Source organism: Kogia breviceps, chromosome 17 (assembly GCF_026419965.1).
Source record: "Kogia breviceps isolate mKogBre1 chromosome 17, mKogBre1 haplotype 1, whole genome shotgun sequence".
In the NCBI taxonomy this organism is placed as follows: domain Eukaryota; kingdom Metazoa; phylum Chordata; class Mammalia; order Artiodactyla; family Physeteridae; genus Kogia; species Kogia breviceps.
Window position 1 is genome coordinate 62,545,304 of NC_081326.1, and position 13,336 is coordinate 62,558,639.

At 34.7% G+C, this 13,336-nt stretch overlaps 1 protein-coding gene across 1 annotated transcript in view; it reads right to left on the reverse strand.

Annotated features, from left to right (window-relative positions):
• Positions 1–223: 223 nt before the first annotated feature.
• Positions 224–13,336, reverse strand: part of ATAD2 (ATPase family AAA domain containing 2) — a 68,494-nt gene continuing 55,381 nt past the window's right edge. Inside the window, exons 20-28 of the mRNA XM_059042781.2 lie at positions 11,100–11,235; positions 9,577–9,773; positions 8,875–9,034; positions 6,775–6,897; positions 6,509–6,652; positions 5,163–5,555; positions 3,332–3,465; positions 2,364–2,492; positions 224–1,561 (exon numbers count right to left, since the gene is read on the reverse strand). Coding sequence (XP_058898764.1) covers positions 1,517–1,561; positions 2,364–2,492; positions 3,332–3,465; positions 5,163–5,555; positions 6,509–6,652; positions 6,775–6,897; positions 8,875–9,034; positions 9,577–9,773; positions 11,100–11,235 — 1,461 coding nt within the window. The 3' untranslated portion in view covers positions 224–1,516. The remainder of the gene's footprint in view (positions 1,562–2,363; positions 2,493–3,331; positions 3,466–5,162; positions 5,556–6,508; positions 6,653–6,774; positions 6,898–8,874; positions 9,035–9,576; positions 9,774–11,099; positions 11,236–13,336) is intronic.

Genomic DNA, 13,336 nt, shown 5'->3' on the forward strand with positions numbered 1-13,336 from the left:
AAGTCTACATAGGAATGTAGATATATTACTTCCCATGTCTGCAGACAGTATGTCATGAAAAGGACAGGAAGCAGATAAGTCTTTGTAGCTAAAGAATATACACATTTCAGTGTCAACAGCATTTTAAATTATGTACAGTAATAAAACAGATTTTTGCAACTGTTTTGCACTGAATTATTTTAAAATAATTAAGAAACAGAAACAACATTGAGAAGCAATTTTCACCTTTAAAATTTATTACAGAAGCTATACATATAAAATAAAGTCCTAGTTACAAAAAATGCATCTAGAATAAGTTACAATAAACCACTAAAAATGAGTATGTGTGTGTGTATGCAAATTCAGGAATATACAGGTACTTAAACGTTTTCAGTGACTCGCACTGCATCACATATTACATAAGATAGTATCTACTAATTAAGGTATCTGAGTTGAGTTTTAGAAGGCTTTAAATACAATATCCAGATAAAATGACAACAAAAGGCAGTTTAACTCAGAAACTGTATTAGAATCCAGAATCTCTCATATGAGATCATTATCCACTATTCCCCTCAAAAGAAGTTTCCAACAGAAGCTATTTCACAAACTAATAGTAGAATGTCTCCTAAAAAGAAAAAACATGGTGGGGGCAGGGAAGGGAGTGAATATGCATGGCAGTGAATGTTTTTATTGCTTTAAGAAAGAAATGTATTTTTGGTATCATTAATACAAAATTTATAATATTTACATAATTGTATATAAAAGGTATCTATAGAATACAACCTAAACACATTTAGAAGGATATAAATAGTTTTCAAATATAAAAATTTCGTGCTATTAAAAAGATGTTTAACAAAGTAGTCATTAATACATTTGTTGTATATATAATCATAAAAGTAAACCAAAAAATATTTAAAATTTTTATTAATCCAAATGAGAATTATAAAAAATGTTTATCTAAAAAGCATTAATTTTGACCTTCAAGTACAGAATTGTGGTGCAGCTAGAAGTTGTTCAAGGGCCCTCCTGCAAATCACTACTCGAACACTAGCTTTTAGGTGAACAGGTGGGGATGCTAAAGGCAGATGGGAGATAGGCATTGAAGAAAGCAAAGATGACAAAGGATGGCAAAGAGGCCGATGGTTAAGTAAGTTTCTAGTCTGACACAATAAACTATTTTTAGGAAGGATAAAATTAAAAGTGCTTAAAACAAAAGAATGTCAATGTCACTAATTACTCTTAAGTGCCATAAACATTAGTTATCAAAATAACTTTATTAAGAGTTGGCCACACTCTAACTACTGATAACCACAGGAATACTATACTACAGTGACTCAATGAAAATTCCAATATTTATCAGTTATCTCTGTAATTTATCTTACACATGTATATAAATATCGGAAAAGTTTAAATATTTTTATTTACTACTTTAATCTTTTCCTTAAAGATGCAGGATTTCATCTTGCATCAGTTATGTCAACATGACAAAGGTGAATTAAATAGGAACGTAATATAAAGAATATTTGGTACCATGACATCATGATCTGGAACAACTGAAGTTTTCTATCTCTTGCTCCATTTTCTAGATAAAGGATAGGAAGGAAAAATAGTAAGTTTCAATATGGAAAAAAATCAAAGAAACATGACTCCATTGCTGGGGGTTTTTTTTGCAGTAAACAACCTTAAGGATATTATTATCCATGTATATATCTGATAGTGAAACAGAAACTTTGTTCAGTGTTTATGACTATCACATAGACTGGTATCACTGATGGGACTTCATTATTTAAACTTCTTTGAAGTAAGTCTGAGATGCTTTCATCTTACATTAAATTCATACAGTTATTAATCAAGGCACTGATGTACATATAGATATTAATACTTCATATTTTGTAGGTACTACTGTTACATATGTATTATTCTGTGTAGGTACCATAGTATACTTTATTAGATATACTAAATACTATATATATTACATGCTAATAGGTATATAGTAGATAGCAGTTATATATATATATATATATATATATATATATATATATATATATAATACTATATAGGTATCAGCCAAACTCTATTTTTAAACATTAGTACTTGAATGCCCACTATAAAGCAAAGTTAAGTAAAGACAAATAGGTCTATGTTAAGTCTGTCTTAAAAAGGAACTATATATCTTCATCAATATACACACAAAATAGAATTTTCATAGTTTACAGATACTACAGTGTTCCACTGCTTATTAAAGAAACACAAACTAACTTAAGTGCTAGATTTAAAAAAGCACAGAACACAGTTATACCTAGAAATAATCCATAATCCACACATTAAAAAATTGTATTAAACAATTTTTATAATGTGTTAGCTTCTCATATATATTAGTTTACCTGAATAAGTGTTGTTTTGTCATAATCCCTGCGATGCTGATAAATACACTGGCTGATTACAGCATACAAATTTTCCAAGTGAAAAATATTGTATTCTTGACTTTTTCTAACAACAGTCTTCAAAAGATTCTAAAAGAAAATGTAAGTGTTACATATGTGAGAGAAGTTCCCTGAGATATTTTCATTTTGAAGATTTGGGGGCATTTTTAGCATATAAGCCAGAGAGAAGGCAGACCAAGTCATCTGATGAGACATTGCAGCTCTGATAGTGACGCCGACGTTCAGCTGTAAGTTAATGTTATCAACATTCTATGACTCCGGCCTCTCATCCTAAAAACTACAGCTGAGGAGGTTGCCAATCTCAATTCTAGCCATATATCACTAGAGACAAATTAAAAAATAATCTCAAATTAGACTAACAGGAAAAAAGGCAACATTTTTGCAGAATATTTTATGGCACTATGAGTACATTATAATCAATTCTGTTATGTGAAATAAAAAGAGACAGCATACAAATGATGAACTACCTCACCACATCAGGGTTCTTTTCTTACAAAAAGGAATTTCCATCCACTCGGTGTTTTTTTGGTCATGACTGAAATGGACTTACTATTGATAAGTTTCTGTGATTCTTCAAGTCTGGTCTTAATATTCCATTACCTCATAGTTAACCACGGTTGCATGTTTTTGTTAAGTAAAAACCAACTAAAATGGTCATATGTAATGGTCATAAAAACAATGTATGGGATCAGTGACATAGACAAGTATGTTAAAAACAATAATATCAACATACTAGCCATCTCCAACCACTGCCTTTATGAAAGTTATTCTATACCAAGTTTATCCTTTCATAAAAGATCATTATTTATTACATGCCAAATTTACACAATGTACTATTACAATCCCTCTTTTGGTGGGTTATGCTTCTAATCTGCACAATGAAAACATTATGATTTCAATTTACATACTTTTAATCGCTCATGGTCCACAACAAGTGAGGGTGTAGGCTGAGAAAGAATTGCCAAAGCCTTTTCAACACTGATGAGCTGCTGTTGCTCTACTTGGGAACGTCTAGCTCGAGTCATTCGCAGAACACACATTTCTAGAATGAAAAAATAAATAACTATTATTTGTTTCATAGACATTTTATAATACCTCAAATAAATATTAGGCAGACTAAATAGTAGGACATATTTACTTAGACACAAACCCCTGTTCTGGTTTATTGACTCTGCTGTAAGATTAAGATGTTGCCATTTACACACTCAAAAATTAAGGACAGGGAGTTTCCTGGGGGTCCAAGTGGTTAGGAGTCTGAGCTTCCACTGCAGCGGGCACAGGTTCAATCCCTGGTCGGGGAACTAAGAACCTGCATGCCGCACGGCACGGCCAAAAAAAAAAAAAAAAATTAAGGACATTTCAGAAATATTTTCTCAAATAGAGTATTTCAAGGGATCCTCAACAGATTGGACTGTCTCCTATTTAGGCGTAAAACTCAGAATTTAAGAGCTGGAAGGGGCTTCAGTAATCTCGAATAGGAGTTGCAAACTACTATGCATAGGCTAAATCTGGATTTAATTAATCCATAATTAAAGTTTTCTTAGAACACAACCATGCCCGTTTTACATATGTGTGTCAATGTGGCTTTTCCAGCAGGGTTGAATAGCTGTGACTATCTGGTCCTTTACAGATAAAGTTTGCCTATCCCTGATCTAGAACAATCTATTCACTGAGAGATGAGAAAAATGAGGCCAAAGAAAGGTGAAGACATTTCTATGGTCAACATACCTAACTGTTCTAAGAGCCAGGACAAGAACCCAAATCTCCTGACATGTAAACAGGTACCTGTCTCACTAAATAGTGTCCTTTTAAAAAAGATAATGATAAAAGAAAAAATAAACTTTGAACCTAAACAAAACATACTGAATTATACAGCCAGAGGATTAACATTTAAAATATCCACATCGCAAAGGCTATATCCTAGACCATTCTAAGATTACTCAAACACACGAGAACTCATTTTAAGGAAGTTCTTGGAAAAGATTTATCTACAGCATATAAGCCACTGAAGAAAACCAGTCTCATTCACTTAGTCAATACTTGTTTTTGACCAAAATAAATTTTTGACCCTGTTACCTTTTTTTTGCTTTGTAAGACTAAATAACGTTTGGCTTTTCCAAAAACAAATCTAATGCCAAAGGTCCAAAAAGGTGCAGACAGGAAACAATTCTGCATGAAAGACTTTGGGAGCAGGATCATTAGAATAAATATAAATAAACTTGGGCTAAACCTACAGTAGGGATAGAGGAATGATGGGGGTGAGTAACAGTTGTTCTACATCACTCAGCAAGAAATCACAAGATAAGAAACTGCTTATCTTGCTTAAAAATGAGAGGGTATCCTGCCAGCTTTTAAAAATTGTATAGCCAAGCACTTTGCTAAATGCTTTAGATGAATTACTTTATTCAATCCTCAGAATATCTTATTTCCCAGCAACTATCTACCCCAATTTTGCAAATGAGAAAACTGAGGCTGATGCGTCAAGAATCTCGACCGAGGTCACAAGCTACTAAGCAGTAAACTAGAGGCTCAAATCCAGGTCTGTATGATGCTATAGTGTGCTTTTAACAACAGTGATTTACCAGCTCAACAGTTATTAAAGATAATGCTATTCTCCCTAATTAACTCCTGTACTCTGAAAGACAAGGAAAAAGGAGTAAACTGAGATGGTAATTAACTATTTAAGAACTCTGAATGAAACATTGTTTAAAATTAGTAAGTTGCTTGACTGAGACTTACCTTTTGCTTCATTTTCATCAGAAATATCTGTTATCTGAGAGCCAGAAGCATCTCCATTGCAAATGATTTTATCTTTCCTCAATTCTGTACATGCTATAGTCTTTCCAGATTCTTCAAGTTGATTTTCAAAACAAGTACTTGAATTATTATTTCCCAATTCTATTTTGCTTTCAGAGGCATTTTGCTGCTTTTCATTTTCCTCCATTGAAGACTCCCCTGTGTTTCCAGCCTCATTGTGGTCTACACTTGTGTCTTGATTTTCCTCTGTATCACTCTCAATTTTGTCATCTACGACATTTTGGCCATCATCTTTTGCCTGTGAAATCCTCCTTCGTTTTGTTATGGTGCCTAAGTACCACTTCGACTTTTTGCGGATTTTTCTCTTCAACTGAGCTTCAAATAATTTAAAGAAAAATGATAAGAGAACATTCAACACTTTTTTAAAGTCTAAGTGAGTGGGAAAAAATACCTCCTGCGATATTAAGAGGACAATCTGAGATATCACCATAGTATTGTATGGTTGGAATATACAAACAAAAGTAGAGAATTCTGTGAGAAGGTAGAAAGTGGTCAATGACCTGTCATTCTAAGGAATTTGGATTTTATCTTGAATAATTTTTTTAAAAATCGAATAATTTTAAGGAGGGCAATGACATGAATTGTCTGATGCATATACTACAAAGGTCACTTTGGCAGTAGTATAAGGAATGAACTGAAGTAAGGGCAAGACTAAAAATAGCTTACACTTACTGAGTGCTTAGCGTATAGTAGGAACTCTTCTAAGGCCTTTATATGTACTAACTCACTGAAATTCCACTTTAACCTGATCAGGTTTGCTACCATTATCGACATCATTTTACAGATGAAGAAACTACAGTATACAGAGATTCAACATTCTGCCTAGACTAGACGCAGTATAACCACACTGCAACCTTATGTTTGGGAGACTCATCCATACTGTTGTATGTACTTGAAGTTTAATAATTTTCACTTTTGTATAATAATCCGTATTTTTCCATTCTAATAATCCGTATTTTTCCATTCCTGTTCCTCTAAAGAGGAACAGGAAACAGACTAGGATTCATAGGAAATAAAAGTCAGTTTCAAATCAAGTCACACCACAATTAGATTGTGAACTGAGAGGTGAAAAGTAAACTGGGATTGCAAGTGGTACTGTATTGCAAGCCTGGATTTATTTCAAGAATGCAAAGTTGCCTTACTGTTAATGAAATCAACATAATTCGCTGCATCAATATAGACAAAGGAAACTGATGGAAAAAGTAAACTGCATTAGAGGAGAATAAAGGCTATAGTTTCATAAGTAAAAATTACGCAAGTGCACTTACCAGGAGTGCTGCAAGCCATAGGAGTACTGGGGGTCTTCAGCTTTTCATTTTTCTCTGGATCTGGTCTTCTATCACCAGCAGGAGTGGAATTTTGCTTTGGCATTACATGGTAGTAAGATGGGGCATATTTGGAAGAGCTACAACCTTATAAACAGACATGTGGAATATCAAATCAAATTTCCAGATTTGCAAATTACATGAACAATTAATTAAAAGGACTCAATACATCTAAAGCATCTTTTTCTGATATCAAATCATTTTCCTACCTCTCTTCTTCCTAGATTCCTGAATTTCTTCACAAAGCTGCTCAAAGTCTTCATCAAGTTCTTCTTTAATTATTGCATAGGCAGTATCTCTTAAAGCACAGGCTCTATGTCTAATAAGACGATCTATGGAATGAATAAAGAATTTTAAGATGTTTTCCTTTTGCTAATGTAACAAAAATTAACACCATATGTTGGGCTAAGATTATAGCCGTTACAATTCCTTTTTTACTTCCACCATGAATAGTAAAAGTTACTGGAATTGTGTTATTTCTGTTTTTGATGTTAATCTAATGTTCTGGACATCTGATTCAACACAGCAGACTAAACCTAATTTCATTGCCCTGTCCTATCCAGATTCCTTTGAAATACCAGAGAAAATATAAGAATCAATCAGTAGCAAAACTAAACAACATAATGACACAAAAACAGCAAGGAAGGCTATCAGTGTCATGAGTGAACCAGGGATGTAAAACAATTTTGGAAGAGATATAGAGGATGTTATTACATTGACAGAGAAACTAAACAAAGACAATGAAACAGCAACCCTACATAGGAAACACTAGAAAAAAATCCAAAACTGAGCCTAAGCACTGTAAACCGGGAAATGCCTTGAGGCAACAGGCAGATAATAAGTGAATGTAAATTTGCCTGAACAGCTGGATCAGTCCCCCTCACAGGGCAGTAGGCTGCAAACTTCACACAATATTCAGTTTACAGTTGACAGGAACAGCTATAATAACAGAAGGGATGTTGCTGGGGGCTTCTAACATGGTCTGAAGAAAGGCCGGGCAAAGTTCATTGGTTCCTGGAGTGTGGCAGCAACGGCAAAACCTTGGAATGTGTCAGAATGCACATCATTCTCAGGCCCTGCATCTACAGAATCAGAAATTGTGGAGGTGAGGCCCAGCAAGCTGCATCTTAACGTGTCCTGTAGGAGATGCTGATGGTAGCTAAAGAGTGAACACCACTGCTCTAAAGTAATTTTAGACTGTCACAGTGGACGAAAAGGGAAGCAGTGGCAGTAGGACTGCAATGAAACAGAAAAAGCCCTCTTTCTCCAGGATAAATGCTTCCTTCTTTCTACAGTTAAGGGGTATTCCCAACTTGGTAGCCTGTTTCCCACTGCTTACCTCCAGAACTCTGAACTACAGGATAAAGTCTAGGGAAGGCGTGGGCAGAAGACTGGCAAGGGAAGAACAGTGAGTTTTTAATTGTTGAGGAAACTCTTAGTGGTGGAAATCAATCTAATTTATAAGCGCTACAAATTTAAAAACAGAATGCCAATGTACTGGAGGAGAGAGCCAACGCAGGAAATAGAACTATTAAAAAAAATTATCCACTAAGACAGTTAAGGACACAGCATCCATAAAGCAAGAATAGGAAGCTAGGAAAAAGCACCTGAGAGAATATTTTTTGGAAATGAACAAGTTTATAACAAACATATAGATATTTGAATATATCATTATAAATATGAACAAATATATAACTTAAAAATCCCTTACTTCATACATTTTATTTAACAGACTGGGTATGTGAGGTAGAACGTGAATGCATTCTACGCATAGAAAAGGTCTGGAAAGATATACCCAAACTCAACAGTGTCTACCCTCAGAGAAAGGAAATGGGTGACTTAGTTTTTTAAGTATTACTGTTAGCAAGTTTTATGCTATATTACGTGCGTAATAAAATTTATAATGGTCTTAACTAAGAAAATCCTTTCAAACTTATTTTATTACAGAGAGCTTTAATTTTTCTACTTTGAGAAAGAACATTGATAAACAAAGGAAACAAGCTAAGTTGTTATGCAATTTTGTGTTTCATTAGAGGCTATATCATGTAACTGTTTTGGAGTGAAAGAAACCTGCATTTGAATTCTGCCTCTGCCACTTCCTGATAGTATGACCTTGAGTAAGTTTTTTAACCTCTCTAAACTTCCATTTTTCTCAACTGTAAAATAAGGATATCGTTGTTGAGGACTGAATGGCACTGTGAATATAAAATGTTTATAATATAGCACCTAGTATGAAATCACCCACCACTAAGCGTTAGCAGCCCCCATTCCACCCTCTGAGGAAGAAAAACAAAACCAGTAACGCTCACCTCCAGGATCTCTATCTGGATTGTATTCTAAAGCATTACTACAGATTAGATCGATATCACTCAAATAGTCTTTCACAGTCAGATACTTGTGGAGATCAATTTTACTGATTACAGATGAAAGGTCCATTGGTTGCTTTATTACAGTGACATAATCAGGAACCTAAAATTCAAGCAAATGACCAAATCACTAAATTTACTCTGAACAGTAAAAAATTTGAGTCAAGTTTTTCTACCAGGCAAAATAAAGGAGAGAGAATAAATACATAAGATATAATGAAAATATATTAATACAAAACTGTGACTCTATTTAAGGCGAGTTTTGTTTTGTAATCATTCTTATTCTTGGGCACCTATATCTCCAGTAGCATCCTAAACCTCTTTCCTCATCCAAATGCCACCCACCCTTCAATGTCAACTTAGGACCTCATTCTTAACTGTGTAGGTCATAGTAATATCATGTAGCATTAAGACATTCTCAAATTACTTCCACAACATTTGAGTTGGGCAAAGTTAATTGTCTGTCTATGTTCTGCAGGAAAGGAAAATGCTTTACATAGCTCTTGAACCCTCTATGTGCTTAGGACACTACTTGGTCTGTTTCCAAATACAGAAAACAAGATCACAGTACACAGAGGGAACCACATAAACTAGTCAAATAGTCTCTAATTCTGAAGCATTTTGATCCAAAGATTAAATTAATACCTCATCAGGGTCAACAGGTTTAGTAAATATTCTGAATCGCTTGTCAATAGCAAGCCTATGTGTAACATTTCTTAAAAAAATCCTTAGTTCTCTAAATGTATCTTCTTCTTGTTCTTCTAGTCGTTTCACTTCTTCTGCTGTCAATGGTCTTGGTTCAGGTGGTGGTGCTACAGGGAGTACCTCCAAGGCCTGCAAAACTTTACATGAATGGAAGATTTTAGTTACCACTCTCCCACTGTATCAAGGGTGACAAATGATTCAGTACACAAAGTAGATAAGCTCTCAGGGATTATCCTCCTTTTTTTTTTTTTTTTCCGGTATACGGGCCTCTCACTGTTGTGGCCTCTGGACGTGCAGGCTCAGTGGCCATGGCTCACGGGCCCAGCCGCTCCGCGGCATGTGGGATCTTCCCGAACCGGGGCATGAACCCGTGTCCCCTGCATCGGCAGGCGGATTCTCAACCACTGCGCCACCAGGGAAGCCCAGGGATTATCCTCCTTGTATTTGCCAGGAATCAGAGGATTTGGAATACTAAACAGCTACCATAATCTCGACCTCTACACCCGCCCCCAGCAATAATCACTAACTTGTAATTTGGAGTGCTAATTCCTAAATCATTACCATTTTAAGATCATTTAAGAGACGATTAAAATTTTGAAAATGCATATTTCCAAGACAAGAATATTCTAATTTTTAAAAAAGTCATTTTTACTAGTTAATTTTTAAACTAACGAAAAATTGTGGTATGTTTCAAATATAACAAAAATTTAATTTTGTTTAAACAGATATGCACTAATAAGTAATAAGGATAAAAAAGGGAATATGAGAGTGCTACCCCAATAAGGTGGCAATCAATTAAGGGAGTAAGAGACATAATTATAACATCACTGTAATATCATATTAGTAGTATGAAAAAAGTACAGTGCATCATAAAGGTAATAAATTAATTTTGTCTAGATGTTAGGGAAGAAAGAATAAGTTATACTAGAAGGAAGCATGATTATGAAAAGACACAATATGCTGTGTATGGTTTAAAGATAGCGTGCTTTTGAAGGAAAAAAGTGGGGGAGAGAAAAGTGCCAAACGTACTCTTGGAAAGACAGATTGGGGCTATGCTATGAATTCTAGCCCTAATTCCACATAGATTAGGGCTATACTATGAAAGGCCTTGTATGCTTTAAGAACTTTAGTGTAGGGACTTCCCTGGTGGTCCAGTGGGTAAGACTCTGAGCTCCCAATGCAGGGGACCGGGGTTCAATCTCTGGGAACTAGATTCCGCATGCATATGGCAACTAAGAGTCTGCATGCTGCAACTAAGACCCGACGTAGCCTAAATAAACAAATAAATAAATAAGAACTTTAGTCTATTTTAATGGGAAACATAGGGGTTTTAAGAGGTAAGAGGTATCAACCTCAACTGAGGTTTTGAGCTTCTGATATTAGAAGATGGCAATGCCATTAACTGGTATTTTATTTCCACTTTCTCAAAATTATTATATATTAACTTTGATACAGGAACTAACCTGCTTTCTTTTTTGATATAGGAGGCTTAGCAGCTTGCTTTAGAATTAAATCTTCAAAAAATTGTGTCCGTTCTTCTTTACTGGGCAACTGGACATTAAAAATTTCTCCATAATCATGGATAAATAATTCTTGCACCTTAAAAAAGAAAACAGATGCATTTTATATACATATGTATGTATACACACACATTACTATATATCAATCATTCAATGCCACAGTAGGTTACTGTACACATTTTTAATGACAATCTAAATTGTGTAATAAAGAAATAATTTCTTAAATCTTTTACTTATATTGAATTTATGTATTATATAAACCATGTATGCAATAGATAAGGAACTAAAAATAAAAACATGGGATCTTCTTTAGAACTCAAGGCTCCAAACTATAATTCATACAATAACTGATATGGTGATATTTTAAAGGGTTTTGTTGAGATCAAGTAATTCACCTTCACAGCCCAAAGTGAGATATGAGAATGAGTGGTTCTTCAGTAAGAATAAAGGCTGGAAAATAGTAAGTATTGGTAAGGATGTGGAGAAGTTAGACCCCTTGTGCTGGTAGGAATGTAAAAGGGTGCAGCCACTGTAGAAAACAGTATGATGGTTCCTTAAAAAGTTAAACACAAATTATCATGTAACCCAGTATATTCAAAAAAGCTTCAAGAAAAAAAATAAAAGACTCAACAGATACTTGTATACCAATAATCATAGCAGAATTATTTACAGTAGGCAGGAGGTAGAGACAATCCAAATGTTCATCACCAGATGAAGAGATAAACAAAATGTGGTATGTACCTACAATGGAATATTATTCAGCCTAAAAAGGAATGAAATTCGAACACATGCTACAACATGGATGAACAATGAAAACATTATGCTAAGTGAAATAAGCCAGTCACAAAAGGACAGATACTTTATGTTCCACTTATATGGGGATACCTAGAATAGGTAAATTCAAAGAGACAGAAAGTTACTAGAGGTGTCCAAGGGCTGGGAGAGGAAGGAATGGGGAATAATTGTTTAATGGATACAGAGTTTCTGTTTGAGATGATGAAAAAGTTCTGGAAATGGATAGTGGTGATGGCTGCACAATATCATGAAAGAACTTAAAGCAATGTACTTGATGTCACTGAACTGTACATTTAAAAATGGTTAAAATGGTAAATTTTGTATATTTTACTACCAAAAAAAGAATAAAGGCTAAACAGGTCTCAAAAGGATGTTTCTAAACAAACCTCTAGATCTTTCCAAGAATTATTAGAGGATAATAATGTTTATTCCTTGTATGTTTGTGTACTTTGTTCAGCCTACCTCTGACACAGAGAAATTTACATTCACAGCTTTTGCATTTTCTGCTTTGTAGGTTCTTCCCTGCTCCAAACTTATGAAAACTACATACACAACATCATTTATGAAATAAGTCTCTCCTTTTGCTAATCCATTTACTAAACTACTATGTATACAAGAGTCTACTAATGAACTGTATTACATTAATTTGTCATTTCTGGCCCAAGTTCAGTTTTAATCACTAATGTTGTGGCATGCTTTACTATATTTGGTGGGCTTTTTAAAAATTTTCTTGGAAATTCGAGAACTTTTTTTTAGCCATGCCACGTGGCATGCAGGATCTTAGTTCTCCAACCAAGGATTGAACCTGTGCCCTCTGCAGCAGAAGCATGGAGTCTTAACCATTGGACCAGCAGGGAAGTCTCTCAAGTAGTTTTTTCTTCTACATTAAATTTTAGAATCTATTTTGTTGATATTTCTATTGCAATTTGTACCTTTTCCCCCTTTCTGGTGGCCTGGAAGTTGTATGCTGTATTTCTATTCTTTTATTGTTACAAGTTTTAACAGACATATCTCTAAGCTTCTTTTTTTTCATTCCTTTATTTGAGTATAACTGTTTTACAATAGTGTGTTAGTTTCTCCTTTACAACAAAGTGAATCAGTTATACATATACATATGCTTCCATATCTCTTCCCTCTTGCATCTCCCTCCCTCCCACCCTCCTTATCCCACCCCTCTAGGTGGTCACAAAGCACAGAGGTGATCTCCCTGTGCTATGCGGCAGCTTCCCACTAGCTATCTAATTTACATTTGGTAGTGTGTATATGTCCATGACACTCTCTCACTTTGTCACAGTTTACCCTTCCCCCTCCCCATATCCTCAAGTCCATGCTCTAGTAGGTCTGTGTTTTATTCCCATCCTACCACTAATCTCTTCATGACATTT